Source organism: Manacus vitellinus, unplaced genomic scaffold (assembly GCF_001715985.3).
Source record: "Manacus vitellinus isolate BGI_N305 unplaced genomic scaffold, ASM171598v3 scaffold_21_pilon, whole genome shotgun sequence".
NCBI lineage: Eukaryota > Metazoa > Chordata > Aves > Passeriformes > Pipridae > Manacus > Manacus vitellinus.
In genome coordinates this window covers 10,421,422-10,448,839 of record NW_021939546.1, presented here as the reverse complement: position 1 = coordinate 10,448,839, position 27,418 = coordinate 10,421,422, and the positions used below count along the sequence as shown (strand labels likewise).

At 40.8% G+C, this 27,418-nt stretch overlaps 1 protein-coding gene across 1 annotated transcript in view; it reads right to left on the bottom strand.

The window, feature by feature from the left end:
- The window catches only part of AGBL4 (ATP/GTP binding protein like 4), an 895,196-nt gene that overhangs the window by 417,480 nt on the left and 450,298 nt on the right, over positions 1-27,418 (bottom strand). The window contains exon 6 of the mRNA XM_018072022.2: positions 14,031-14,070. Coding sequence (XP_017927511.1) covers positions 14,031-14,070 — 40 coding nt within the window. The remainder of the gene's footprint in view (positions 1-14,030; positions 14,071-27,418) is intronic.

The window sequence follows — 27,418 nt, the reverse complement described above, 5'->3', positions numbered from 1 at the left end:
TTTTGTGCTCTGAGCAGACATTTGCAGTGATTCTTGGACCTCACTCCTGAGGGGTAAAAGCCCCTCAGTCAATACTACTGCTTTGAAATTTGGGGCATTGCATCCATTTATCTCAAGGAACTTTTAGCTTCTCTGTAATGAAATATAATCCTGGGAACAATTACTTGCTTTCTGGATTTCATTGTCCAAGAAGTCCATCACAGCTGAATATCACTCTTGCCAGCCACATTTTAAGGAAATCAGGAATATGCAAGTAGTCTGGCTCTGGATCCTTAATGGACCATCTGCCCAAGCTGCCTGCCCAAGTCTTGGCCAGAACAAAAGTTCAGTTGTGTCTATATTCTCTGTGTTTCTTAGCAATGTCACAACAGCACAGGATAATTTTGGTTACAATAATAAAAAAAAAAAAGGCATATTATTGTCAGCACCATGAAGATATTTGTAACTGACCTCTACAGCATCTGCACCTGCATCTGTGCTCCAGAGAGGGATTTTTTTGAAGGTAATATCAGCATGGACACAGTGTTTCTTTCTGGAACTGATGATCTATGAACAACAGACACAGCTAAAATACAGGAGAAGGTGTTCTGGCTTTAACAGCCACTGATCTGTGAACCACTAAGCTGCATCAGGCAACACAGTGGTATCACTTAAAGCTTCAGGAACACACTGCAGATTTCCAAAGTCATTCAGCTGTTTGCTGGGTGAGGTTTGAAGCTACACTGATGAGCTGTGCAACCTAATGCCCAGGTTTTTGACTGTTCATATAGATAAGTCCATATAGATATTGTTCATATAAACAAGGGCTCTGATTTGCATTTAACTTGGCAAATAAAGACCTAAATACACAAATATACAAAATTTTAATCCAAAGTGTCTCCTTTGCTGTTGATAATAAAGTTTGCAATAAATAAGAGATAAAATATGTAAATATTTGAATGAAAATATAATTAAAAGAAATGAGAGAAAGTCCTGTTTTCACAGCTGGTCATTGGTGCTAATTGCCAGCCTCACATTTCATCTTCAGGACTCAGTTGATAAAGGCAGCCATGACATGCTTTCTGTCAAGAAGCCATTTCTTTGTATAAAGATACATAACCCCCTACTCCCCTCTCCCAAAACTGCAAATTCAGTTAGCAGATTTTGCAGGACATAACAGTGCTGCAGCTTCACTGATTCTCATGTAAAGGATCTGCTTCACTTGGGATACCTGCAAAAGCTTTTTATTACTTGTTGGAATTCTTTCCTAATATCACCTGCTATTGTTTTTCTCACTCCTCACTTTCGAATGCAACTTGAAAACACTCAACCTCCCACCAAGTCCATTCACCAGCAGCACCAACTCTGGTAGAATGGAAGTTATGGGAATGATGCTCCTTTACTAACAATAATTTAGTTATAAAAGCCATCTTGGTATCCTCACTCTGGGTCTGAAGCACCAAGTGGGTGGGAGCTGGGGGCACCTCCACCCCAGCCCTGGTATATCTCAACCTTAGTGTTGAGAAACTGTCTTCTCCTGGGATAAGAGGCTAATTTATCATCTTTATAATGATGCGTGTTTCTTGTTTCATCCAGCTGCCTTCTTTGGAAGAAATGGACAGCTAAAGAGATTTAAATAGATTATATCCTAATTAATAATTAACATTTAAAGCAGATATACAAAATGGCTCACAGCCAAGTGGGAAATAAACCCCTTTTCTTACAGCTACAATTAATTTCTTCCAGAGATGAAATGATAAGAAGTACAAGAAAATATTTAGAAACATTTATCTGCACATTGAAATAGAAGAATTATGACCTGAAAAATGTACAGAAAGCTTCCTGACATCTGGTCCTCCATGATAATATTCTTCCATGGTACTCAAACAAAATGCTGAGTAGCAGATATACCACAAAGCTCTGCCCCTATCCCAAGAAATCTGCTTTTCCCCACTCTACAATTTTTTATCTTATTCTTACCCTTTGTCTAAAAATAAATAAAATATATGAAACTAAGCCAGTGTAGAAAAAAAGTCATAGGATTCAAGGGGGAAATCCTTACATCTCTACTTATTCTCAGCAAAGTCTGAAAAGAAAAAGTGAGATTCAACATCGATGAGCTTTACAGACCCTGTTACAGCAAGGATTGCAGGACTACTTTGCTGCCACTTTTAAACTCTGGGCTGCTAGGCTGTGAATATAGAAAAGGATATTCCATGGTATTTGAAGACAAGCCTGAAAACATGCATCATATATTTTTTTTAACTACTAAATAAAGCATTCTTTCCCCTATAACTGCAGCAATGCATTTCAGCACTGCTAAATTCAGTCCTTACATTTGCATTTACTCAATCCCTTCTTTTCCAAAGAGCATTTCCTCTTCCCTCAAAACCATGGCTGGTTTAATCCCAAGGCCCAGAACACGAATGTATTTCAGCACTGACAGCAGGAGCAGAAGCCAAGTGGCCAAAGTAAGCCCTGCTGACTAACTCTTGTGGCTGCAGATCTCCACAGATGATATTCCCTCTGTCCTGCACATTTCCCAAACAGCAGGTGTAGATGGTATCCCATCCTCCACCCTGAGAGACCTGATCTAGTTAGCAGCTGGCATCCCTGCACATGGTAGGGGGCTGAAACTAGAGGATTTGTAACATCCTTCCCAATGCAAGCCGGGGGATTCAGTCAGAGCCTCCTTCCGGCAGGCACAGCAAAAGAAGTATCATGAATCTTGTTGCATCCTGAGCACCTGTGACACCCCTGACAAGACTTTGCCAGCTCCATGGGGTCATTGCTCCAAGCCTGTTCCTTCCTGAGTGTCCCCTCACTCCACAAGTCCCATCACCATTGCTGCCCACTGGCTTGTCCAGACTTTTCCTCCCTCCCTGCGGCTGCCTTGTCTACTCAGCTTGGAGGACTCGCAGGCTGGAACCAACAGATCTTCTCCAGGTGGAGACTGCACCTAGAAAAGTGTAGGATTTACCTGCTGATGGATCCTCTGGTGCCACTGTAATAACCTGGGTAATTCTAAATTGTTATCTTGAGCCAAAGCACACAGGCCAAACCGGCCAAGATGCTTCAAATGGAAGCTGACAGCGTCATCTTCGAATATGTGAACATTAAAAGAAAGGAAACAGACCTTCTTTTTAAGGCTGTGCTAGGAAAACATCTCTTGCAGAAAGTGAATAATAAATATACTGCATGCCATAGTAATGTCCGTGGGGGGAGGTAAGGAATTGCTATAAAACACAGTATTCTAACGACTACAGATGTTGCTGCTAAAATTTACAGCTTTCTCTGCGTGCTTATCTCTCCTTACCAGTTTCTGCACATTGAATCACATTCAAACATGGGCCATTTTAAGCCATCTTTTTATTATTTTAACCTTTTTTTTTTTTTAAGCTACAATTAATTTCTTCTGTGCTATTTTGTAATGTTAAATAGATTCAAGACCTGTATTTACAAACCACATGCAATCCTATTTTGGCACATGTAAATTACATGCAAATACATTCTAAATTAGTTTGTTTATCACTCCAGAATTCTAATCCAAAGGTTTTGTTTTTTAAATTTAGTTTTTATTCTGACATGTTTACAAATGAGTTTGACTCTGGAAAATAACTTAATAAACTCAGGGCTAGCTATGCAATTAGAGGAGGCATCTGGGAACCATAAAACCTGAAAAACAATATTTACATCTTTTGTACATCCAAGATTCCACTTTTTTTTTTTCCTCCCTCAAATCCATCATTTTAAAATATTGTAGTTATTTTCATATGAGGACAAACAACAAGAACTCATTTTTATAACCAATGACCCCTCTCTCCAATGAGCAATTCATGGGGTAGCATTGGATAAAATGCACAAAGTAGAAGATTTCATTATAAAAAAGAGAAAATGAAAAATAACTGAATTAACATTGATCATGACTTTTCAACAGCATTTCTTATTATTACGGCCAGGCAAAGTCTCCTGTGGGCAGTAAAGCTTTCCCATGTATTATTAGCCCTCTACAGAAAGCTATGAAAAGACACAAATCTGTTTTGTCAGAGGACAGAAGAGCATTTAGTTATAAGAGAAAGTATGGTCATAACCCATTGTGGGGTTAAAGGTGAAGAAAACAGAACTATAACACAAGGCCTTAAGAGAGTAATACTCCCGCAGTTAATTCCTGAACACCGCGGCAGAGCCGCCCGGTTTGTGGCGGGAATACATTCCCAGGGCAACCTGACATCTATATGGTTTGTATTTATTAGCAGCAGCACTGTTATACAGCAGCCCTGCCAGTGCTGGGCACAAACACACACGGCACCACGGCTCCTGCTTCCAGGGGGATTTGTTGAGGCGCCACAAGTGGCCACGCATCCCATGGGAAAGCCAATTCTGTGGCAGAGGTGGCCCCTGTGCCTGGGGCAGAGGGATGAGAACACCTTGCTTGGCTGTGCTGCTGCCGGTGGTGCAGCCCAAAGCCCAGAGCAGCTGTCCCAGGTACCCAAATGAGACCATTTAGGAAAATTTTCCAGTGTGTAGAAAGCTATTTGAGTGCTTGGATAGCAAAATGCAAACCCACCCGCTGGAATGAGGGGGTTCACTTCAGGATCACATGAAGTTGCTCTTGCTGTCAGGTTTGTTCAACCTTTGACAACAATTAGGGGTTTGTTCGAAATCAGCAGCAACTTAAGTGCTCTGGATCAGATCCCAAAGCAAATGTGCGGAAGGTCTAAGTGAGGATTCCCTTTACATCCAGCCATGGGCCCTACACCCTCCCAGTCCCTGGAAGGAATGGCTGGGAGGCCGGTTCAGTGCAGGGGACGGCAGCAGCACGGCAGGATTTTGCACTGTTCTGAGGCTCCCAGAAGGATGGGTGGGAAAATCAGTGTCTCTACAGAAAATCCTTCCTTTCTTCTGGTAGCCCACAGAGGATAAGGACAAGGGATGCAGCTGTGTAACAGGGCAGGTAATATAATAAAGCATCAAGAATAATACAATCTCCTGCCATCTCCCAGGTATTTTGAACACACTTATTTTCATTTTGATTTGTATGGCCCAGCAAAACCGACTTTCTGGTTTATGTTGCCCTCCTCAGGCCCCACTGCAGACCTTATCCCTCGCTGCCTTGCACCCCTTCCCCTCCCCAGCCTCGCTCCTCTGGCAGCACTCTCTGTCCTGGCACTCACAGCCTCTGCATCGTCCAGTGCGGGGTCTTGTGCAGACACCACAGCAGCTGCAACACCAGGAGGACACTGTGGTGTTAAAACAGTATTTCACCTTCCTTTAACCTGCTTTTTAAGGACACTGCAGTGATACTACTGCCTAACAGTGCTCACGTTATCTCATTTAGCAGCACCTCAAATAACTCCCTCCAATCCTGCACTGAGCTGTGTGATGAACAAGTTACTTTTCCACCATGGGTTATGTTGCACTTTAAGTCTGAATTCACAAAACCCTCACGCCTTCCCCATTTGAATCTCTACTAAAAATTCCTTTGTTACAAGCTCAAAATAATAACAGAGGCTCCAGGTTATCCTTTCTTGTGGGTTTCCCTGTGACCTTGGCTAACTGCTTTAACAGAAGATGTTCTGCGTACCAGAAAAATGAGCCCACTGGCAATTCTTAGAAACAAATGAGCTAAGAAAAAGTCCTTTGTGCAGTTCCAGCTCCCCTATTCCTCAGTCCCACTCGTTGTAGCTGTATAATCATCACTGTTTTGCCATTTTCTGTTACATCAGAGACTGGAGGAAAGAAAAGAGAAACATGAGTCTAGAAGATGACAAAGATAGTAGTGGGCAGCTTCTCAAAAATAAAATGCACTTCTATGAAAATAATTTTCTCTTTTGGCATTCTCTTTCCATGTTTCCTGCCCATTGCCCCTTGCTTTGTCTACTTAAATTGCCCAATATTGAGGGGCAGCTCACACTGCATCCAGTACGATGACACCCCTCTGGACTGGGATACAATAAAACCCTCTGCTGTCTTCTAGATATTTAATACACTGATTTTTACTAAGTCTTGTTCAGGTCACTAAGCAAAAAAAAAAAAACCAAAAAACAAAAACAAACAAAAAAACCCCACAAACAAACAAAAAAAACCCACAAAAAACCCTTAAATGAAGAGGCTTTTTCCATACAGATGACCTTGAAAATTAAAATTTCATTAAAAAGGAAGAATGCTTTCCATTCTTTCTAAAAACATCTGATGTTCAAGAAATGTTGGGTTTTTTCAACGAGAAAAAAAGTTACTATTTTAAGTTTTCCCCAAGCTTATGCAAAAAGAGAAGGAGCACGATACACCTGTGCACAGAACTGCTCATTTTCACTCCCTCTAAATGAGCGAGATGCTCATTCTGCACATTGTGAAGTAAAACAGAAAGCCTCATGTGCAAACATTTACTGCATAAAAAGCGTCGTCACCTGGGATACTTGCTGCCTCTGAAAATTCTGATCAAAGATAAAAACCAAGACAACTCATTGTAATCAATTATGCACAGATAGTCCTCAGCCTATGTGCAATTCATAAAAATAACGCTAAAAACATAATGTGGATTTACATGCAGAAATGAAATATGGACATGGCCAGAACACTAATCTCCTGATTGCTATCTTAAATTGACAATCCCAGCACTTTAGGTGACTCTCTGGCTAAATACAGCTTCCTTGGAGAAATTTCCAGCAGCCCTTTAGCAGCTCCCCCTTGCACAAGAAGAGCTGCAGAGCCACAGCCCAGGACCGTGTGAGGGTGATAGGAGGCTGCACTGGGGGACAGCGCTGCAACAACCTGGATGCAGGTTTTACATCTGTGTAGGCAGAGATGATGAACCCCTACACACACCTCGAGAGCCCTTATGGCGCAAAGAAAGCAGTTGCTGACTTATTTTAACAGAAGAAGAACAATACACGGTGGCAAACCATGTGTGATGTGCAGCAGGGGTTCCCCTATACGTACACCAACCCCTTATACATGTACCAACTATACATAGACTCCCCCATACACAGACCAACCAGAGGCAAAAGGCAGTGATCACACCCCCACACCAGCCACTAAATTCAAAAGGGAAGTCGAGGATGTATCCAGATTTCAGGCATGTATGAACATGCTACAATCGTCATCCTCACAAATACCAAATTCACACTTCAAGGTCGTCTCTGTTTCTTTTTCACTCACCCTTGTAACAGGCAAGTCAAGGAATTCACATTTCAATATCAGTCCTCTCCTCAACTTTACACCCCTCAGAAACCCGTAAAATATTTCTCTTTCCAAGTGAGGATTCATCCCTGCTTTGCTGTAGCTGACGTCCTTTCGTCACAGGTCTTACCCGTTTTTGCCTAGGTGAGCCCCAAAGAGTGCGCAGTGACTTAATGAGCAGATCAATTACTGTTCATAAGAAAAGATACTGTCTCTTTAAAGGTTATTTGAAGGTTGATTGCTATCTTATTGCTTATATCCTGCAAATCTATTCAGCCTTATGAATGAATTTGACCTTTTTATACTTACTGGGGGGAAAAAAACAGAACAGAAGTTAATTTAGAGCTCTATAATACAACACTTTTTCCCAGAGAAATGAAAGGGCATTCAAATCGATACCTGCACAATAACACTCTGATGAATGTTTGCACCCAATTTTCTCATTTTGCTAACTTGAGATTGGGCATTTTGAATAGTTCTCAAAGAACATATTCTTTATGTGCTGTGAAGTATGTGGTATTGTGTCCAAACAATGCTAGAGGATAATCATTATAGGAGTGTCACTGGGCCTGAAAAGGTCAGTTAGTTAGAAATGTCAGCTTTCAATGCAACTATGCCGGACCTTCCTATGTAAGGATCCAATTAAAGGGACATGCCAAGGTGCATGGAAACACCATGGTGACCCAGAATAATAATAAGGGATTGTGGAAAAGCTTGATATTTTTCTTCAAAAGTAATGGATTAGCCTTTAGAATATCTTCTCTGCAGTCTTACTTCGACTTTGCAAATATCACTTATTCTACATGTATCCAAAAAAAAGGTCAGTTTTTTAAAATGCAAAGGTGGGGATGAAACAGCCTTACTGCAAGTAAATATTTTACCACTAAATGGGTAAAAAATTCTGGTTTCATTATTGAATCAAAAAAGTGTCATTTTAATAAACTCCAAACTGTGATATTTGAGGTGGATGTGGGTGATGTTTGGGGAGAGAAATTGGGATAGGTCAGGGGACAGGCAGAAAGATCAAGGAGGACTTATTCTCTCGGGACATGTGAACCAAGGGAAAAGACAGTAGGAACAGCAACACCGTTCAGTGAGTGGAAGGCATCTCTGCAGTTATTACTCTGGCAAATGGAAAGGTATAAGTAAGAATTAGGAAGGTACTGATCTGCATGAAGGAGTAATTACAAGCAACAATATTACTTCTCCTTAGCACAGCAAATGGAAATTCTTACGGCTCTTCAGATTCGGTAAAGATGAGAAATTGGATATAGTAAAATTTCCTAATTAGCCTCAGGACAGCTGAAGCCATCCTAATGGCACCAAAAAAAAAAAAAGTGCATATTTTCTCTCTGCTCCCTGTTAGCACATCATCTTACTGAAGTTTCCTCAAGTCTGGAACAAACTTTTTCCTGTAGCTTTACGGTTCAACTAAGACAGACAAGAGGGGAATTTCACTTTGAGCTGAGACTCTAGCATTTATATTTTATTTGTGTGGTAGGGAAATTCTTATACAGTGGGTTCAGACAAACCATTTGGGGTCTATTGCCTTGCTGAGAAATGAGGTTCTGACTTCCCCAGTTATCTTATAGTATTTTAGGCAAATGGGTGGATTAATACCCAGTGTCTTAGTGATATGGGAAATAATTTCACCTCTATCTATCACTGAGCATTAAAAGATTGAATTATTACAGGAATGATAAGTAATTTCTTTTCTCCACCACCTTTCCAAGTAAACTAGCATGTGAAGCATCCCTAACAAACATGAGCAGCAGTTATGTAAGGCTCTTTAAAATCTTTGATGCTATCCTTTGACACATACTTAGACCAAAATCAATGTACTGTTAATTAATAAGGGCTAGCAAAAACCCCCGAGTTTTGGCCACAAACAACTTTCTGTCACATTTTATTAGTCAGTATCATTTCTACTAATACCTGGCTTATAGCTTCATGACTTTGAGTTCATATTATTTTCATGCTTCAATTAGAAAGAAGTTGATAGCCAGACTATCCAGGAAGGTAATGGAAAAGTCTTGTAGCGGGGCTTAGTGGTGGAATTTATAGTTAAATGAAACTTTGAAATATACTATAAAACTTCTCCTTCCTTTACGTAGTTTCACTTGAGGTCTCATAAGCAGTAATATGTAGAAATGCAAAACTTAATCAGCTAAAAAATATAGCAAATCCCACATATCACTTTATGCAATGCCAGGAGAGCAGAAATATATTTTCCTAACCAGAGGAAATTAACCAGGCAACAGTCCTATATCTATAATTTAAAGCAGTAAAATATGTATGGCAGAAGCTAAAGCCACCTTAAAAGAATTCAGGGTAGCAGTATATCACAAATTAATGAAATGGAGACATTTTTAGAGCATGCAGCACTGATGATATTAAAGGGGGCAGACTATTTTACCACATAGATCAGACTGATAAATACTTTTAAAATCAAGCTTTTTTCCCTGTTTAAAAGTGTAAGATCTTGAATATTAGGGGGAAGCACACACGAGTCATTAACATTTCTTATCAAATCTCAACAGAGATTAGGAATATCTCATTCTGTCCCCGCATGTAAACCTCTGATGTGGTTTACACATCAGGAAAATCTGAGTAAATCAAAAGGCAGGAATTATGGAGTCAGTGCTTACTTTGTGGCGCCTAAAAGAGAGCTGAAAGAAACTTAAAAAAAATTGCTTTGTATTCCATGCTGTAGCCAAGCTGGGCACTACGGAATATTCAACTACCCCAGGTTTTTTAAATGCAATCAATTTACTGCTGCCAAATGTAGTAGGTTTATACACATCTGGGAAACATGCACCTACGGTGCTGATGAATTTCTCCTGACATTGCACTGATTTCAAGAGAATGTTATTTTAAATTGGCAGTAGAGAAACTGGTAGAGAAGGATAAAGCCCTGAGGACGGCTGAATCAAAGAGAATTTCAAAAGAATTTTCCTGATGGTTCTTGGATAATATCACATGTTAGCTATTTTCAAAGCCAATAGTTTCCAACACACTTCCATTTATGGTATCAATAATTAAAAAATACTTCAGTGGGAGAGGAACTTACCTTACTGAGAGGAGAAATTGGAAAGCTGTGTTATTATCATAAACACAGGAGATGCAGAAAGCTTTGTCTCCATGGAAAAGCTATGGAAACAGGGATATCTTATTTGCAACTATTGAGCAGTTACCAAAAAATGTGATGTGATTGTATGTGCATGTTCAAAGTGCTACTAGAACATGATCATGCAGAAACTAAGGGCAGATCCTCATCTTCTTTGTGCAACAAGGCCGAGTTAAACCACCTGAAGCTTTGCTCCTGAAGCCCGAAGACAATTAGAATAGCATTAAGGAAATGTTTTGGATCAAATTCAGCGGTAAAACTAAGTTTAAAGAAAACCTAAATTACCAAAACTCAAATCTCATTATGCCCCACTCCCCGCCAGCACGGCCCTGCCAGCTCCTAATGAATTTTTAACGTCTTTCCCCCACCCCACCGTGCACATCAGCGCTGACTCCGGCACCCCGAGCTGTGCCGGCGCTGCACTCTAATTGTACCTCACGTGTCAAGGGGCAAGAAGAAAGGAGTGTGGCGAGAGCATTGATAAATTTAACTTAACATTCCTCCAGCTACTCAGCAGTAAGGCAGAGCGGTGAACTCCCCTCCACGTTTTACAGGGGTGTCAGGTACTTCAAAGGAATGTGTTTGAGCACGAGGGAGTCTGGCTGGCTCCCAGCTTATGCATCATTTGTGTCTGGCTGTTTCTGGAGATCCAAAGCAAAGCAAAGACTTCCTCCAGTTTGGGGCACGGTGTGGAGCTTCCTGTAGCTGTTCTCTTAGGGGTGCTGGAAGAGGTCAGCCCTGCATGTTGCATACAAACTGTGTAGTTGGAGCTGCATCTGTACTTCTTCCTTTTTCTTTCCCCCCCTCCGCTTTTTTCCAGACTTCTCTCAGTCCAGATTACAGATTAATGATCTATACCTATTCAGTTTAACATATAAATGTGCTTTTAAGTCCAGCACTGTTCAGCAAGGTTTCACAAGGCCACACATGCATTGATCAGGGTTTGGAAATCATCTGGAGCAAGGCAGGAGGCAGTGGTGGGTCACCCTCACACTGTGGGTTCAGCACAGCATGGGTAGAAGGAAATTCAGGGAACAAGGAATGGGCACTACTTCTGGCCCATCACTGATTCCTGGGGAATAGTGCAACATCCATGGGGAACAGTGTGGCTGCCATGAGATGATGTAGGTTTCTGTAATCCCACAAACTCACTTTTGAACGTTTTGGCGCCTGTGTCTCAACACTCCTTAATTGACATTAAAGGCATTATTTTATCTTGCAATTAGTCTCATTAACTGGCTGATCGATTTTCGGAAATGGTTTTAGTGGCACATGGAGAAGAGCTGTTGTAATACTTGCAAGGCATTACCATCAATTCTCGACTAAACGTACAAAATCTGGTTCAAGAGTTTCACGCACACACACGAAAAAGAAAGATGATATTCATCATGACAGAGGTGCAAATCACAGAGGTCACCTTTGCTTTTGAAGTTCTTTGTCTTTTCTTACAATCAAGCAATAGGGTTTTGGTAGCCTATACTGCTTGTGAGACAGAGAGGACTTTCCCACTTTAAGTAAGGTTGAGTGACCTCCACCAGGAGCAAAGGCTGCCTGCCTGCGGCAAGGTGGAGAACAGAAGCAAGTCCCACAGGATTAACAGGTGCAACCAAATAGCCCAGTCCCTCATTTGAATCAGTAAATTAAGGGATGACAGTGATTAAGGCCGATCTCAGCCATCATAACCGATATCAAGACTTTGTAAAAGCAGACTGTCAGTGTCAGATCTTAGAGCTAGTACTCAAAGAATGAAATATTTTAAAGTAGCAGTCTCCAAAGACAGATAAAAGCCCTAAGGCTATGATTTATTTTATTTTATTTTTGTATTTGTAGGGCTGAAACTAGACCCTTTAATCCACAGGCTGACATTTTCCAATCCTACCAGGAATTAAGTGCCTAACTTTTTCAGCCTCTTTGAAAAATCTCAGCTTTAGGCTCTTTGGTAAGTTTGGCCTGATCCAGCACCAAGCTTCTTTTGAAGATGCCTCTATTGAAAGCAAAACTATATGCACTCAATTATGTAATCATGGAACAAATATTATTTTTTTTCCTATGTACCCAATATTGTAGATTTCTGGTTAAATATAAAATGGTAAAACTTGCATTCCAGAAAAAATACATGTTATGGAAAGCTTTTTTCCCCCCTTTAGTGCAGCATGTCTACCTACAGTTATTGAAGACCTTCCAACTAATTGCTGTGTTGACTGAGTAGATTGCTGTATTAAAGTGAGAGATATGAAGCTATAGCTGCTTACTGTGACCACATCTATGCACAAACTCAAACTAGTCAACTCTTTCACTGTTCCAGTGATTCATCTGAAAATGATGAAGAAGGTATCATAACTTTGTGTTACACACAACTCTCACATTAAGTTATTCTGCTCCTCAACACTCTTTTTCTCTTATTGAAAAAAGTAACTGCGGACTTTGGTGCCCTTATCCAAGATCTGAGTGTGTCTTGTGATTAAGACCTTTAGAGATCTTTTTTTCCTTTTCCTCTAGAAACAAGGAATGCTGAAGATATGGAAAATGAAAAATGTGCCATGTTTGTCCTTGAAGTTACAGTCAGAATAGTGACAATGGCTGTATCACACTGTATTGTTGCTTTTATCAGCAAGTGCCCTGAGCATACATTAACATAATTGCAAACTGCATGAAAAGTGAACATGCAAAAATGTGATGCAATTGCCAATAGCCTCAAACATCTGTCCCAACAAAGTGTTCCTCCTCCTTATTTTACTTCTTATTACTTTAACAAGGTTAGTGAAGGAGAAACCATGTCACAGATTATATCTACATTCAGAGTGTCAGAACAATTATCGATGCAAAATTGTTATCCAAGCAAATGTGTGTCACATTTTGTTCACTTCCCATAACACCTGTTCACTTCGCTAACACATTATTCCCAGTTAAAGCCAGAACTCATTAGTCCCAGTTAAAGCCAACCTGAGAGCTTAATACATACACACGTCTGAAAAACTGAAAAAGTTAACCAAAATGTGGCACTCTTTGAGCAGGGTGTACATCTGAACCTGGTGGGCAGCAAACTTCTGCAGCAGCTAATGGAAAGAGAGTGAACCAGACAAATAGCAATAAATGAAAAGCCACCCAGCCTGAAGAGCTGAGATCACAGAGGGGCACGCACTACTGATCCAACCTGCATCTCAGCCACGGTGCTGACTTCAAAACTCACAATGCCAAAGAGCCCAACACTTGCCCAATACAACACATTTTGGTTTATCTCTTCAAGAGGCAAACTGCAAAAGCCACCACAAAGCAGATAGTGTAAAGCATTTTCCTTTTACCTAAATATTTGCAGATCCACTTCAGGGTTCTCAGCCCTGAGCATGGGCCTCCTGCCTCCCACCACGCTCATAGAGGGCCACCATCTCCTTACTCCCCAAACTGCTCACGTTTGCCACCAAGCTTGCATTTCCGTGATACTTGAACACACATTGTGAATTTGAGGGCATCTGCCCTGCAGATATACCACTAACTGTAACCCCAGGAGGCTTAAAGAAATATCAGCACTCCAATTCATAGAGTAAAGGTCTGAAGAGGCAGCTCTGTGAACGGATAACTGCCCGGGGCTTTGCCGAGCACAATATAGCTGTCACTTGTTATTAGGTGAAAGATTTTCTGGGGAGCAGTGTTTTTCATTTTGCATGTCAGAGACGGGGGAAAAACACATTTAGACAACCATCTCTTTAAGAAAAGAGAAGAGAGCTGGGCGGCAGAGCTCACTTACCGGGGCTGGTTATTGTCAGGAGGTCAAGCCGTCGTTTCTGCTGGAAAACAAATTATAAAAGGAATTGTTAAAAGGGGACTAATTTTAGTGGGTCAGCTTAGACCTGCAAAGTAAGTGTTCTGACATTTATAGCAGAATTAATTACAAGTTACATGGCTCACAGTAACTCTTTTGGAAGGGATCCACATGCACTTTATGAGGAAGAAAAACCCCTTGCTCAGTCCTTTTAATGTGTTTTTATTTGCACTTATAAAGTGTTACTATTTCTTTTTTGGAACATACACTTGAAATGGATAGCTAGAAGCACAGATGGACCGATATATTTATAAAAGTGATTTCTGATTCCACAGGGAAGAAGACATGGAACCGGGACGAGCAACACTAAGTTCTTTATTCATATCAATCACTGACTCAATGCCTGTATGTGATCAAACACAATTATATTGCCTTGGGGTGAACCTTTCAAAGACATGTAAGAGTATCTAGACAAACTCAAGACTGATAAAAGGAAAGTTTCTTTTCATGCTGAGTGCAGTCGGCCCATGGATCTCATTGCCACCGGATATCCCTCACCCCAAAAGCTTGCCTGACTTGATCATCAGTGGATATCTGTACAGACAGCAAAATACAGGGAAGTTATTATGGCAAATAATCAAGTTTACACAGAGGAGTGTTTCTGGAAGGCCTGCAAGACTTCACATGGCAAACCAACCTGTACTGTTAGAAGGTTAGGAAAATTTTCTGCCTGGAACAAGCTATGCCACCAAAGCCTTCGTGATGGTGGGGTGCATCTGAGGTTCCCTTTCCCTGTAACATGCAGCCAGTGCTGCTGCCTGCTCCATGTTCCCAGTCTTAGGTGATCTCCCCACTGTTACCCCTCTGTAGCCCACCACTTAAATCCATGTGTGCTCCTGGACCATTATCACCCTTTTCCACCTTTTTGTGGGCTGAGAGCTTTCCATCACAAGCAGGGCTTTCCCCATCTCACAGACTGTTAATGCCTCTTCATCATAGCACTTTCTAACTTACTGTTGTCTCCCTAATTTTGCCCAACAGTAGTGTGTCTAGCTGGTATTGAAGATTATACTGTCCAGTTTAATTTCTCTCCCCTAATTTGCTCAATAATGTCTGTGTTACTTTCATTTATTGCCAGCCCTATTGATCTTCTTCTAATCTAATTCTCATCACTGCACTCACTGTATTCCCTGCGTGACAGCTGAAAGTCCTTGAGGAGGCAACATCAACTTGGTATTCCCTACTGTGAACGCTCTTCCTTGGAAATTATGACTGATGAAACTCCCTTCCAAATCCATAATTTCTCTGTAGTAAAGCTTCACTGGCTGAAGCGCATGGACATGGTCATCCACTGAATACACCTGAGCTATGTGCCCAACGGGAACGTGGCCCGCTGGGAAGCCAGGTGGGGTGTGAGGCTGAAAAATCCCACATTTTCTGAAAACTTTCTGGCCTTCAGCACCTTAAATCTGGTACAACACAAATCACATTTGTGAGAGAAGTCCTGTCTGTCTGTTTTCAGGGGCACTCCATGTTCTCTCAGCTCTGGTAAGTCATCCCAAGTACGACCTCAGCACTGTGCTCGACTGTGTTTGCTTTAGTATAAAATATCGAGGCCAGTGTGTGCCAAGTCTTTTTCCAGGTGTGCAGGGTAATGGTGAAAGGGAGAGGAATACCCTGCTGCTGCTTTGTGTCCCCTGCACAAGAACTGCTGTACCTACTCTGCAGGGGGCTGCTCACCCCCCTCCTTTCCCAGGGAGCAGGAAAGTAAAATGAGGAATACTGTGTGTAAGCAAAGGACCCACCTTCCCAGTGGGAGCCGTAAGACGAAACATCTCCTAATGAGCTAAATTTTATATAGATCCTGCACCTTAATCCTGATTCATATGTACAAAGCTATGAAATGCCAAGCTTAGCCCCCACTGGGCCAAAAGCTTTGCTTACATTTCTCAGCACAACTGGAACTCCAAATGCTGTATATCTAATGAGCAGCTAGAGCAGAAAATATATATCCAAAGCCTATACTCCGTGAAAGCTTCTCTACTAGGAAAAAAAAAGGTGGAATATAAATATCCTGCATCAAAGAAAGTTGCAAAATGCAAAGATTTGGAATAGAGAGAAAGGCATGCAGCCTGATTGGCCCCCAGTCCTGACTTGAGTCTATTAAATGGAGTAAAAATAAACATTAAATAAAAACCTAAATAGCTTAACTTGATACGTCAGGAAAACAAAAGCATATAGGAGAGGTTAAACAAAATGGGAAATAAAATTAAATTATTAGAAGTCAAACATTCAGTTTTTAACATTTTTTTTCCAGTTTGGATGCTGCCTTCAGGCTGACCTTGGAAAAAACAAATTAACTCCAGATCCAGGAAATCTCTGTGTATATGCTGAACTTTAAGCTCAAGTTATTTCTCTGACTTCAAGTGGAGCAGCACTGATCTTTTGCATCTAACACCTAACTGCTGCGAGGGATTTGAAATGCCACCAGGTCCTTGGCACTGGCTCCACCGAAACGCTCCAGGCTGGAGCACAGGGGTTCCTGCCTGCCTGGTGACCAGGAGAGGAAAAAATTCTCTGCTCTGACCTTCATTGGACCTTGAAGAGGTTTCACTGATTTAGCTCGTCAAGGGAAGTTTGTGCACACTCACCCCAGCCCCGGAGAGGAGCAAACAGCAAAGTGCATTGCAGAATTGTGCATTTAAACATGCAAAAGTACCCTAATTATGGATCCAACCACTTTCTGGAAATTCCAGCCTGCTCTCAGATCTCAGGGACTAGCTCTCTGCCGTTTCCAGGGCTCAGCTGGATGCAAGCAGCCTAGTAACTAGATGGATTTTTTTAAAAAAACAGACAGACTCACTTATGAGTAGCTATAAAAACAGCGGTATTTGAATTTAAAGAGAGAGACATTACAAATGTCACACCCATTAATAAAATAATTTCACCAGAAGTATCGTGGCTGTGGGGCTTTATATATTCACTTCTTTCTTCAGTGCTGAGAGATGCAAATTGCAGCTGTGGCCCCCCTCCAGCAGGATCACCCTCTCCCTGTTTTGACAGATTTCTTGAAAGACTCAGCTCACAAGATGTCTGGTTTTTTTTGTTCTGCCTTTAGGAATTTTCCACTTCTCAAACACCTGCCCCTGCTGAGATGCTTGGGACCATCCCAATCTCCAGGCAACCTACTGTCCCAAGAATTTCTTACAGTTTGAGCACTGAAACACAATGACTGTCGTTCCTGGTTGGGAAAGAGGTGACAGTTTCCCATGTCTCTAAGGCTGGATTTCACCTACGTTGACAAAAAGACATTCCATAAGAAACACCAAAACGAATTCCACAGCATCAGCCATAATTTGAAGGAGGCAAACAGAAATTTTCCCCGTATCATCACAGTATTGCTATCACTGTAATCCTGTCCTACCCTTGAGGGGCAGCATCCTCTTTTCCACTTTGCTGGCTATCTGACATCCTAAGGGCAGGAAGAGGTGACTCATCCCAGCTTCCCACCTCCAGCAGTTTCCATGGTTGGCACTACCCAGAGGCACAGTCCCCACAGCACAGCAAACCTGCGGCAGATCGTGTTCACTTCCACAAAATTAACACAATCTTTAATTAATGCAATAAGCACTGATGAGTAATAAATCATATTAAAATACAAGGAAGGCAATTTTTTAATAAATTAAGCATTGATTCACTCAATAAATATTAATCTACTAAGCATCAAGAATTCATTATGTTTTAGAAAACCAGTTGAAGAACGTCGCTGGTGAGCTGGTCTGAAGTGTGCAGAATGGTCCCTGTTCACCCATAATATACACTTATTTTTAACTAATTCCTTAATTTATCAAGTTAAACAACTTGCCTGAAAGTCAGCCTGGATTATTATTCCATTGCAAGATGCAATTTTCTCGACATAGATTCTAACTCACCCCTCAGTTTTTTTCCTGTTTCTTAGGAACTCCTTTTCTGAGTGCCTCCTTTCTCTTCCTTGATTTTGGTGGTCTTTAAAATATTTGCTGACTGGTGTCATTTAATTTTCACCTCAATTAACTTAGAGAGAGTTGCAAAACTTGAAAAAAAAATGCAGGGGGAGTGTAAATTAACTCATTCATTTAAGTTTAGCTTATCTATGAGATGTTCTTTCACACTTTGCTCTCTGCAGAGTTCTTCCAACCTTTTATAGAGATGTGGGATGTGCTGCACTTGCTTTGACTCTTATCTACAGATTAGCAAAAGAGAAGGAAAAAAAGCCAGATGCAAAGATGCCCCACGAGACTGATATGGAGCTGTTTCTGTAGCAACCGATGATTTTCTTCTCATGTAAGAATGAGCCCAGTCATATCTAATTCTGAATGTATCTGGGCCTTACTTGCCAGCCAAAGCTGTGTCAAGTATAAAGTCAATATAGTCAGAAAGAGTGATAAAAAACCAATTATAAAGTCATCTTCCTACTCCTCCTCCCGCCATGATCCAAAAAAATATTCTCACCCCTGCCTTCTATCCCAGCACATCATCTCCAAGCCCCCAACACCCAGCAGTGCAGCAGCCATTCAGGGATCTATGGCATATGTGAGGCCACTGTGCTGGGAGCTTCTTCAGCTTCCCAGGCACCCAAGTCCCAGGAGCCAGTAGAGGTTTTCTAGACAGCAAGGGCATCTCTACCTGCCTTGCTCTGAGTCTCCATATAAAATTCCTAAGCCCTAAGCTGACATCAGCTTTAGAAGTTCTTGTTGGGTTTGTGCCATTTTACTGCCTTCCCTCTCTGGGCAGTGTTTTCTGCAGCTGTGAACCCAAAGGCAACTGCCCATCTCAACAGCAGCTCCTGCCACAGTCCCCTCACAGGATGCTGGAATTGACTCTCTGGGACCACACGAGGATTTTGTCTTCCAAAATGTATTTTACCCAGGCTGGTCTCTGCTATTGATCTCCTCCCTCTAATTTCAATGTGGTTTGAACAGGTGTCTGTCCCTCACAACCTTCAATTTACTGTGCAGTTCGGAGGGTTTAAGATTGAAATCAAGCGTGCAATTATATTTTTTTTCCTGGAAACTTTGCCACAAGTTGTCACTAAAAGTGCCTTTTCCTTTTGACTTCTAAACTAGTGTTTCTCTTCTCTAAACTGTGTTGACATAAGAGTAATTGAAACCAGTGTATCTAATCACAAAATAAAGATGAGGATGTACTGAAGGGTGAATTTCACATTTCTATGGCCTTTATTCTTGCCACACTCTGTAACATCAGTGCTTTTGAAAGCTGTCCTCGAACATTATGCCATGAAAGAACCCAAAAGTTCAGAAAAAGATCAAAGAGATCCCAAGTGTGCAACTTGGCACAGTGTGGCTGCCCACAAGCACCACCATAAGCCTCCTTGGTTTTGCCCTGGAGGGATTTACAGCGGAGGGGAGAGAGAAGAGGCAGAGTGGGGAGGTCAAAGGCTGTGTCCCATCTTTCTCATTGCTACCTGAGGGGTTACAAGCCATGAACCTCAGTTTTTTGTGCTCCTATGCAAAAGACACTTTTGTGACAGAGGAGTGCAAACCTAGTTGTTTGTTGTTGGACAGTTTAAGAAATATTCAGGGCTAGTCAACATCCGGAAAAATTTCCTAACGAAGGAGATAAAGAAAGGTGTTAGAAAAAAGTGAGCACTTCACATCTGCCTGGATCCTCAAATGCAAGTTTCACTGCTTGTACCCTCCTTCCCTTCAGAGTGCAAGACTTACCTCCAAAGAGAAACTCCTGATTTAAGTAATGATCTCAGCAAGTTATTAATTCAAATCCTGTTAAAATGGATAATTTGATGATTTAAAGCTGCTGCTTTTTTTTTTTTTTTTTTTTTAAAGCACAGTATGCTGAGCAATGATCTTTTCTTTCCATCCTGAAATCACAGGCTTTTATTCATATAATGAAACAAGATCTCACATTTTGTACTTCCCTTATGATTAGCTGCTAAAGTTTCCTGGTATAATGATAAAATGAACCAGTCAGCTTGTTGACACTTGACTGGGATTTTAGCAAATTGCATCTGCTGTAGCCTACTCTGTGGAATCAATTATTGATAATATAGGTGTGGAAGAACATTTATAAAGTGGCTTGGGATATGTTATTCCTCATGCTAAGAACTATAATGAGCATTTTAAACCATTTTAACAGTGACCTCTACAGACACTTGATCGCTGCAATATCTGGTAACTCAATTCTGGTTTAGAATCAAAACCAAGTCCAAATATTGAAAGACAGTGCCAAACTATTAAGTTACTTTACTCATACTTCTAGTGCACATATTCTTCTAGTTAATATCTGACACCTGTGTTTTTCTTTCCCAAAATCAGTGATGCCTGGTACCTTCCTATTTTTCTAAAACACTGCTGAACAAGTAGCCAAGACCTCTCCTTCTCCCCCTTTGAACTATTTGTCTCAGGAACAGAAGATTCATGCACAATGTTCTTACAGTCCTGTTGTGCTCAAAAGCTATTTAGAAAGAACATTAATACAAAAAACATTAAGGAAAGGTGGAAAAGCCATGGGAGGTGTCTCTGGGCAGACACACAAACACTCTGCAGTATCCGTGGCAGAAGTGGGAGGTCACAACCCCAAAGCCTTGGTGAGCAGGTGGCTACCAAAAGCAGTGGATCATTGCCCAAAGCCATGGGAGGCCGAGCACCCTCAGCAGCTTTATTGGTCACACTCATTTCATGGTCTCTTCCACATATTCTTGAGTGACATCTACTGGTGCTCCATCTATAGGTTGCCTTATTTACATATAGCACGCTCATTAGGATAGTAACCCAATTCTTAGTGAACACTAGGAATCAAAAAAAAGCCCATCAGTTCACCATAAATATTAACAGTCACAACAGAAAGCTGTCAAGGCTATCTTATCTCTGGAAAGAGAGGAGGAATGAACTGCTTTGGAATGACCTGATCCTTAACTTTGCCAATAAGAGTTATGACAACCCGAAGCCTCTTCAGTTTTCTATCCTTCTGCATTTGTAAATAAGGATCCTTATGCACCTTAGTGAAGGAATAGAAGTACATTGGTAGCAGTTTTATGGTTTATGATGTATACTATGCACATACATATTCTCAGATGTAAAAGGACACTTTGATTAGTTAATAACAGTTTGTTTTTAAACCAAGTCAAAATATGGCAAGCAAATCCAATCACTTCATTGAACTCAACTGGCAGACTTGACTCAGACCTCCCAGTTTCATAGGCTTCTACCCTCCATGTTAATCCAAACCTGAAATGCTGAGACAAATTAATGCACGGACAGCCAAGGCTCTGGGCCCTTTGCACCCTGAGCAGAGTATGTGAGTCCATGGAGTACAGCTCACAAACCCTGGTATTTCTGCCACAGTAAAGGCTGGGGGAAAAGAAGGGATGATACAGCCAATGCCTCGTGTGTACTTTGCTCTGCTCTTTCCCAAAAGCTCTGGGCCTGAAAGAAATGAAGGAGGAGAACAGGCCCATTTCTCCATGGTCTGCCTCCACATCCAGGTTGGAATCAAACCTGTTTGTAGTTGCTCTAACAAAAAGGTGGCTGTGGCTGTGTGCACGTTTTAAATGTACTTACACAGCAAGGGTTCAGGATCTACTCAGTCCACGATTTAACTCAGCATTTTAAAGGGTTAGTTTTGGTAACACACTGCCACGCAGGTTTTTCATACTTTGTTGTATTACTATGTAAATTGCAGAGCTGTGGTTATAATCCTGTGCTTGTGACATCAGTTATTTAATGCCTATACAGATTATTGTAATGCCACAAACAACGGATTATGTCTTAAAGTATGTGGTGAGCAGCGGGAGCCAAAAAACTCTTCCCTTTAAATTGTATTTATTTTGAAAAAATAGAGTAAACAAGGGTAGGAAAAACTATACAGACCACACACAGTGCCATTAACAACCTAAATCTATACATGATGCCGATTGCTTTAGCTTTGCATAGCCATTCTTTAGTTGTGATTCCTGTCTTACATTAAGTTTTACAACAGAAAGGAGCAGTATTTGTGGAAGCAATTATGAACTTTAGTCCACCATTTGTTGGGGGTGGGGGGTAGGGGGGCAAGCAACAGTGTTCAATTAATGTTTAATTAGAAACAAAGCATATCTACCTATGCCAGTAATGGGATATTGACTAACTAGCCATTGTTTATGGGTTGGTTTAGATAACAGACAGGACAGATTAACCCCCAATACAGGCAATTTTAAAACTAAACATGCAGTTGTAGGAGCTTGTGATTACAAGGGAGGCACAAATTCAGAAATTCATCCCTGCTCTGGCCCATCTGGACCTTGAAATTGAACTTCAGCTCCTTATATCCATCTACAAGTGCTCTGACCAGCAGATCATTTCTCCAGAACCTTCTTTTACTGTCTATAACTAAATAAATATTTATTCAAATTGGGACTTAAGTTCCAAAAATTAATGTCCAATCTGAGTAGTTTAGCTACCAGCTACTAGCAGTTTAATAGCAGTTGTCCTATTCTCTCCATGTCAACTAATACTAAGTTTAATAAACTGTCATCATGCCAGAATTAGCTGGTAGTGAGAAGACTGACGACTGACTTGGTTTCAAAGAAATTACTGTTTTGGAAAAAAGGAGTCTGAAGGAGATCTTGGGAAGCTTTCTGAAACATGAGAAATTTTCAATGGTAGAGTCCTTCTTTCTAAGAACTTAAATACCTTCTTGTTCCAGGAGCAGCATGTGTTTGCACTCAGTTTAGCTCCTGCTCTGGATTAGAATCCTGCTCAGGGCAGCACTTAACTGAAAAACAAAGATCTGAATTACAGCAGTGACACTATCCACTTCCTAATACACCTGAGCCCAGTCAAAAAACCCACATCTTTGATAACCTTTTAAGAAACAGGGCTCTTGTGGTTTCACACCATAAAGACAGCAATACAAACAGAAAGAAGAAAAAGATGCAACACAAGAGTAAATTCCTTCTGAATATGAAATTTCCCAAAACTGATTGGGTTTTCATGCATAAAACTTATGTGTTAAGAAGTCCCTGTGATTCAGCAGCAGAGTGAAAATAAACACGACAGAACACTTCTCTCAATGCCATTTTCTCCGGCACCCTAGAGCCTAAATCCCTCCCCCACCAAGAGCGCCCTTCCTTTACTTCTGATGTGGTGGGAATTACCTGGTTGTGTTTATCTCAGATGTTACTTTCTCTCAAGGTGTTGGAGCTTCCCTGAGCTGTGTGAGAACACAGTACAGCAATTGCCAAATCACAGTTCCTGTGGTTGAAGGTATTCTGCAAACACAATATATTCCCTTTCCGCTTACAGATGGCAACACCGAAAGGCTACCAAATGACTTGTGTGCAATAGTAATGCATGACATTTTATCCAGAAGAAGCCTCAATAGCAGGTTGCATTTCTGGTATATCACATTCAAACATCTCAGGAACTTAAGACCTTCAACAGAGCAGATTTCAGCTCTACAACCAAACATTTGTTAGTAGTAGCTGGGTTTTCTGCATAACACGAAGAGTAAATGTTGGGAGAACTTTATGACTGCAAAAGGATTTGCATGAGATCTACAGGCTACACCTCCAAAATTCTTCTGTAGTGATCTCCATTTGTGCCAGCACCACTCAGCTTCAAAGCCACCAGCCTCAAACCTACAGCTCCGTGCATCCAAGCATCCAAAAGGAGAAGACAGAGTTTATTTGGTTTTGCAATTGAGTTTTGCAGTTACCATTACTGTAGTTGTATATAAGTATGAGCATAAATATATTGCATATATGTCTGTAGAATCACAGACACATACAAACATTCCTGTGTGTTTATAGTGTGGTGTGTCTATTGCTTTCTGCATTGTGCACAGAGAAATAAATGTTTATAAAAGTAAATGTTTATAAACAAATATTTCAGACAAGGAAGTGATATATGCTGGGTAGATACAGAAGAAAAACCTAGGAAATACTCAAAATTATCACACCATGTGTCACCAACATGGCAGAACACACATTTCCTAGGAAAGGCAGCATCTCTTTAAGGAGCCACAGGAAATCAGTGGGAGGGGAGCCAAAGGAACTGATTTCCAATGCACCAATGATTTCATTTTTTAATCTTCAGCTCTAAATTCACAGGCCCTTTACTCCTGTCACATTCACTTCTTCTTTCTCTTTCCTTATTTCCTCCTTTCCTCTATCCAGCAGATGTGCTAAAGCCCAGTTTCATCTGCATTTTCAAACTGCTAATAGTATGGGAATGTAAACCAATCAGATAGGAAATATTCTATTCCAGAGACTTGCATAACAGCTGGACAAAATCAGTATTTTTTTCTTTTGCAGCAAAGGGGCAACTGATGCCAGCTCTCCAAGCTCTTCTCAGGCTGTCAGGGCACCATTGCAGCCAAAGACTTTTCTGCAATAGGGACAGGCAGGAGGGACGGGGAAATAACTGTGTTTTCACATTTAAATTGGGAGGATTATTTAAAATCTCTCCCCCCATATTGTGTAATGTTTCTTGATTACTGTAGGTAAGTCAAGACAACACGATAAAAATTGTAGTGAAAAGCTAAATTAGAATCTAGTATGTATGGACAAATATATAAAATTATATGCCTGACTATTGTCTCATCTAATTTCAAGCTTTTCATCTAATTTCAGTTTGAGTCTGTTTCCTTTCACAATCCATAGCAGTGAGTTTTTTTTTCTATTCCTCAAATATTTTTTTTCCTCCAAACCAGACCACTGCTTGTCATATTCACTTTAACAAATGATTCAGAGCATCCCAATCTTCATTCTTCTAAACTCTACCTATTTAATTACAGCCCGTGACAGCACTGTCTGAGGAAGTTAAATGGCAATAACAAGGGAGGGCTATCCTGAAGGCAAAAGGTACAATATGACTTTCTAAACAGACCCAACACTTTCTCATTTGTTTCTGAAGTAATTTTGTTGTACTTTTCTGTGGCACATGCTAAAATCATTACTAAATCCCTGTAACTGAATATCTTGAGCCACAGAACTTGTGGAACAAGGTCCACTCAGGCTGTAATCCATATCCAAACTCCTAAAGACTAACAGGGCAGCACTGGGACTCTGCAGCCACTTCTAGGGTCACTCTGCCTTTGCACACTATCCAGTGTGATTCATCTTTAATCTATGGGTGGTGTCTCTAGAAATGCTAATAGAAAATCAAGTGGAGGTTCCTGGAACCAAGGTAGCATTCAGCTCTGTACATCTGAACATTTTTATCTTTTTAAATTTTATATTTTAGCCCAAACCCTTCACCCAGGTGCTTTAAAACATTCCAGAGGCACTTTTATTCACAACAGTTGAAAAGAGCTATGTATGTCACAAAAAATATGTCATGTTAAAGGAGAAAATAAAAGTTTGGCTCATCAAAATCGCCAAGCTGAATTAGTTTGGAGGGGAGCAGCCTCAAATGGAGACCTGCATAGGGAAACAAGGCCATCCAGATATTACCAGTTTGTTCCTCTCCTCAGTCCAGGCCAGGTTATTCTGGCTAATAAAATAGGGAACATTTGTCCTGTACATTGAACAGAGATAAGAGGTCTGAAACCCTCTTTTCATTAGCCTCACTGCTAACTGCTTCAAATTATCTCTCTTTTACAGTTCTATAAGCAATTCATTGGGGACCTGCTACCTGATGTATATCTAACAGTGGTTAAAAATCCCAGAACACACACTTGTGGAAAGTCTGTGTGATGACTGGCCAACACAGGACTGTTCTGAGCAGTACCCAAAGTGTGGGGACTTCTGTGGAAGAGAGAAGGGAACCAAATGCCCTATTAACCAATTTCTATATGAAACTGCTAATTTTTTGCATCACAAATGTGGAGTTGTTTCAAGGTTCAGTCCAGCCAAAGGCTGAGTTTCCCCTGTTCCCTTTGCTGAGACAGTCACTGAGGGCAGATTGTGTCCCTCAGAATCAGATCTCCAGAAGACAGAAGCTGAGATTTACTTGTGTCCATGTAACAAAGCAAGAACGTAGGAACTGTGTCATGAAGCTACTCTTAAGCAGTCAGCCTTTGGGTTACACAGAAAATATGTTTCTCTCGGTAATTTGAAACGTGGATGTTTACCTATGATTTGTGAGACACTCTGAAGTTTCCATTTTTTTTAGAAATAGATGGTTCTGTATTTTAATTGCTGCCATTGCCCTTGTTTACGTTCTTCGTTTATTAGAAGAAATCCAAGAGGTTTCCAAACATCCCTTGAACATTAACCTTAAAAATTAATTATGTAGATGTTTACAACAACATTTCCACACTGTGTTTGGAAAGCATTTTGCTTCCCCAAACAGTACATATTTCTTAGTTAGCAAAAGAGCTGTGGTATGTCAAGAATAACTCTGAAGGAAGCATCAGTCCATCATTTCAAACCAATTTCACAGTTTCAGGAAAGGTGAACAAAGTTTCCACAGGTGAACATGCCAGGAAAATTTATCCTTGTTCTTAGCCTGAACTCTATTGTGTCACACAGCAATATTTCAGGAATTTTTTTTTTTTTTCTGAAAGACCAACACAAATGTAAATGTTCCAATTTATAGTGGCAAAATTAGGTGTCAGATTCATTCCTGTTCCCAGTGAGCCTAAATTTTTCTTTTGGTCACTGAAGACAGAGACCATTTTTCCTTTTGAATTGTAGCTCCCTTCGCCACGGTCCTGTGGGTTCAGATTGCAGAGGAGACACGGGGCTGGTGCAGGAGCCCTGCCTGACTTTGCCCTCGCCACTCCCAGCCTCTGCAGAGGCAGACAGGCAAGTTTATTCCCCACAGACCACTCCAGAAGAAAGTCTCTCCACTGTGTTAGCCACCAGATATATATCTGTGCTCATTTAAACTGGAAAAAATATGAGAGTTCACCTCTTTTATATCCCCAAATAAATAAACTGAGCGGTTCAGACAATACAATGGAATCACTATTTTCAAATGAGCTTTTTAATGAAGGCTGAATAGATTTCCAGCCCACATGAGCAGAAAACTAAGTAAAATCATTGGGGATTACTGTTAAAAAGCTCTTTAAAAAAAAAAAAAAGAAAAAAGAAAAGAAAAGATAAAAAGAAAGAAGAGCTGATCACAGGGCAGAAAAGGCACTTTGCATATTAGGAGCTGGCAAAGCAAGGGGCAGCAGAGAAGAAAGTGTTAAGAGACCTGAAGATAAAAAGGTGCCATTAGGAAGCTGGCTTTGGAGGAGATTACACAGAAATAAGACGAAATTTTTCTTAAAAACAAATAAGCAAACAAAGCAGCTCCCCCAGCCCTCTGATCAACAAAGAAATCAGAACTGTCAGCTTTCATCTGCCTCGCACAATAAACCTAAACTCAAAAGAATAGTTAAGTTTTGATTCAAGCCACACAAAGCTAATTTTTACTGGCCACAGTTTT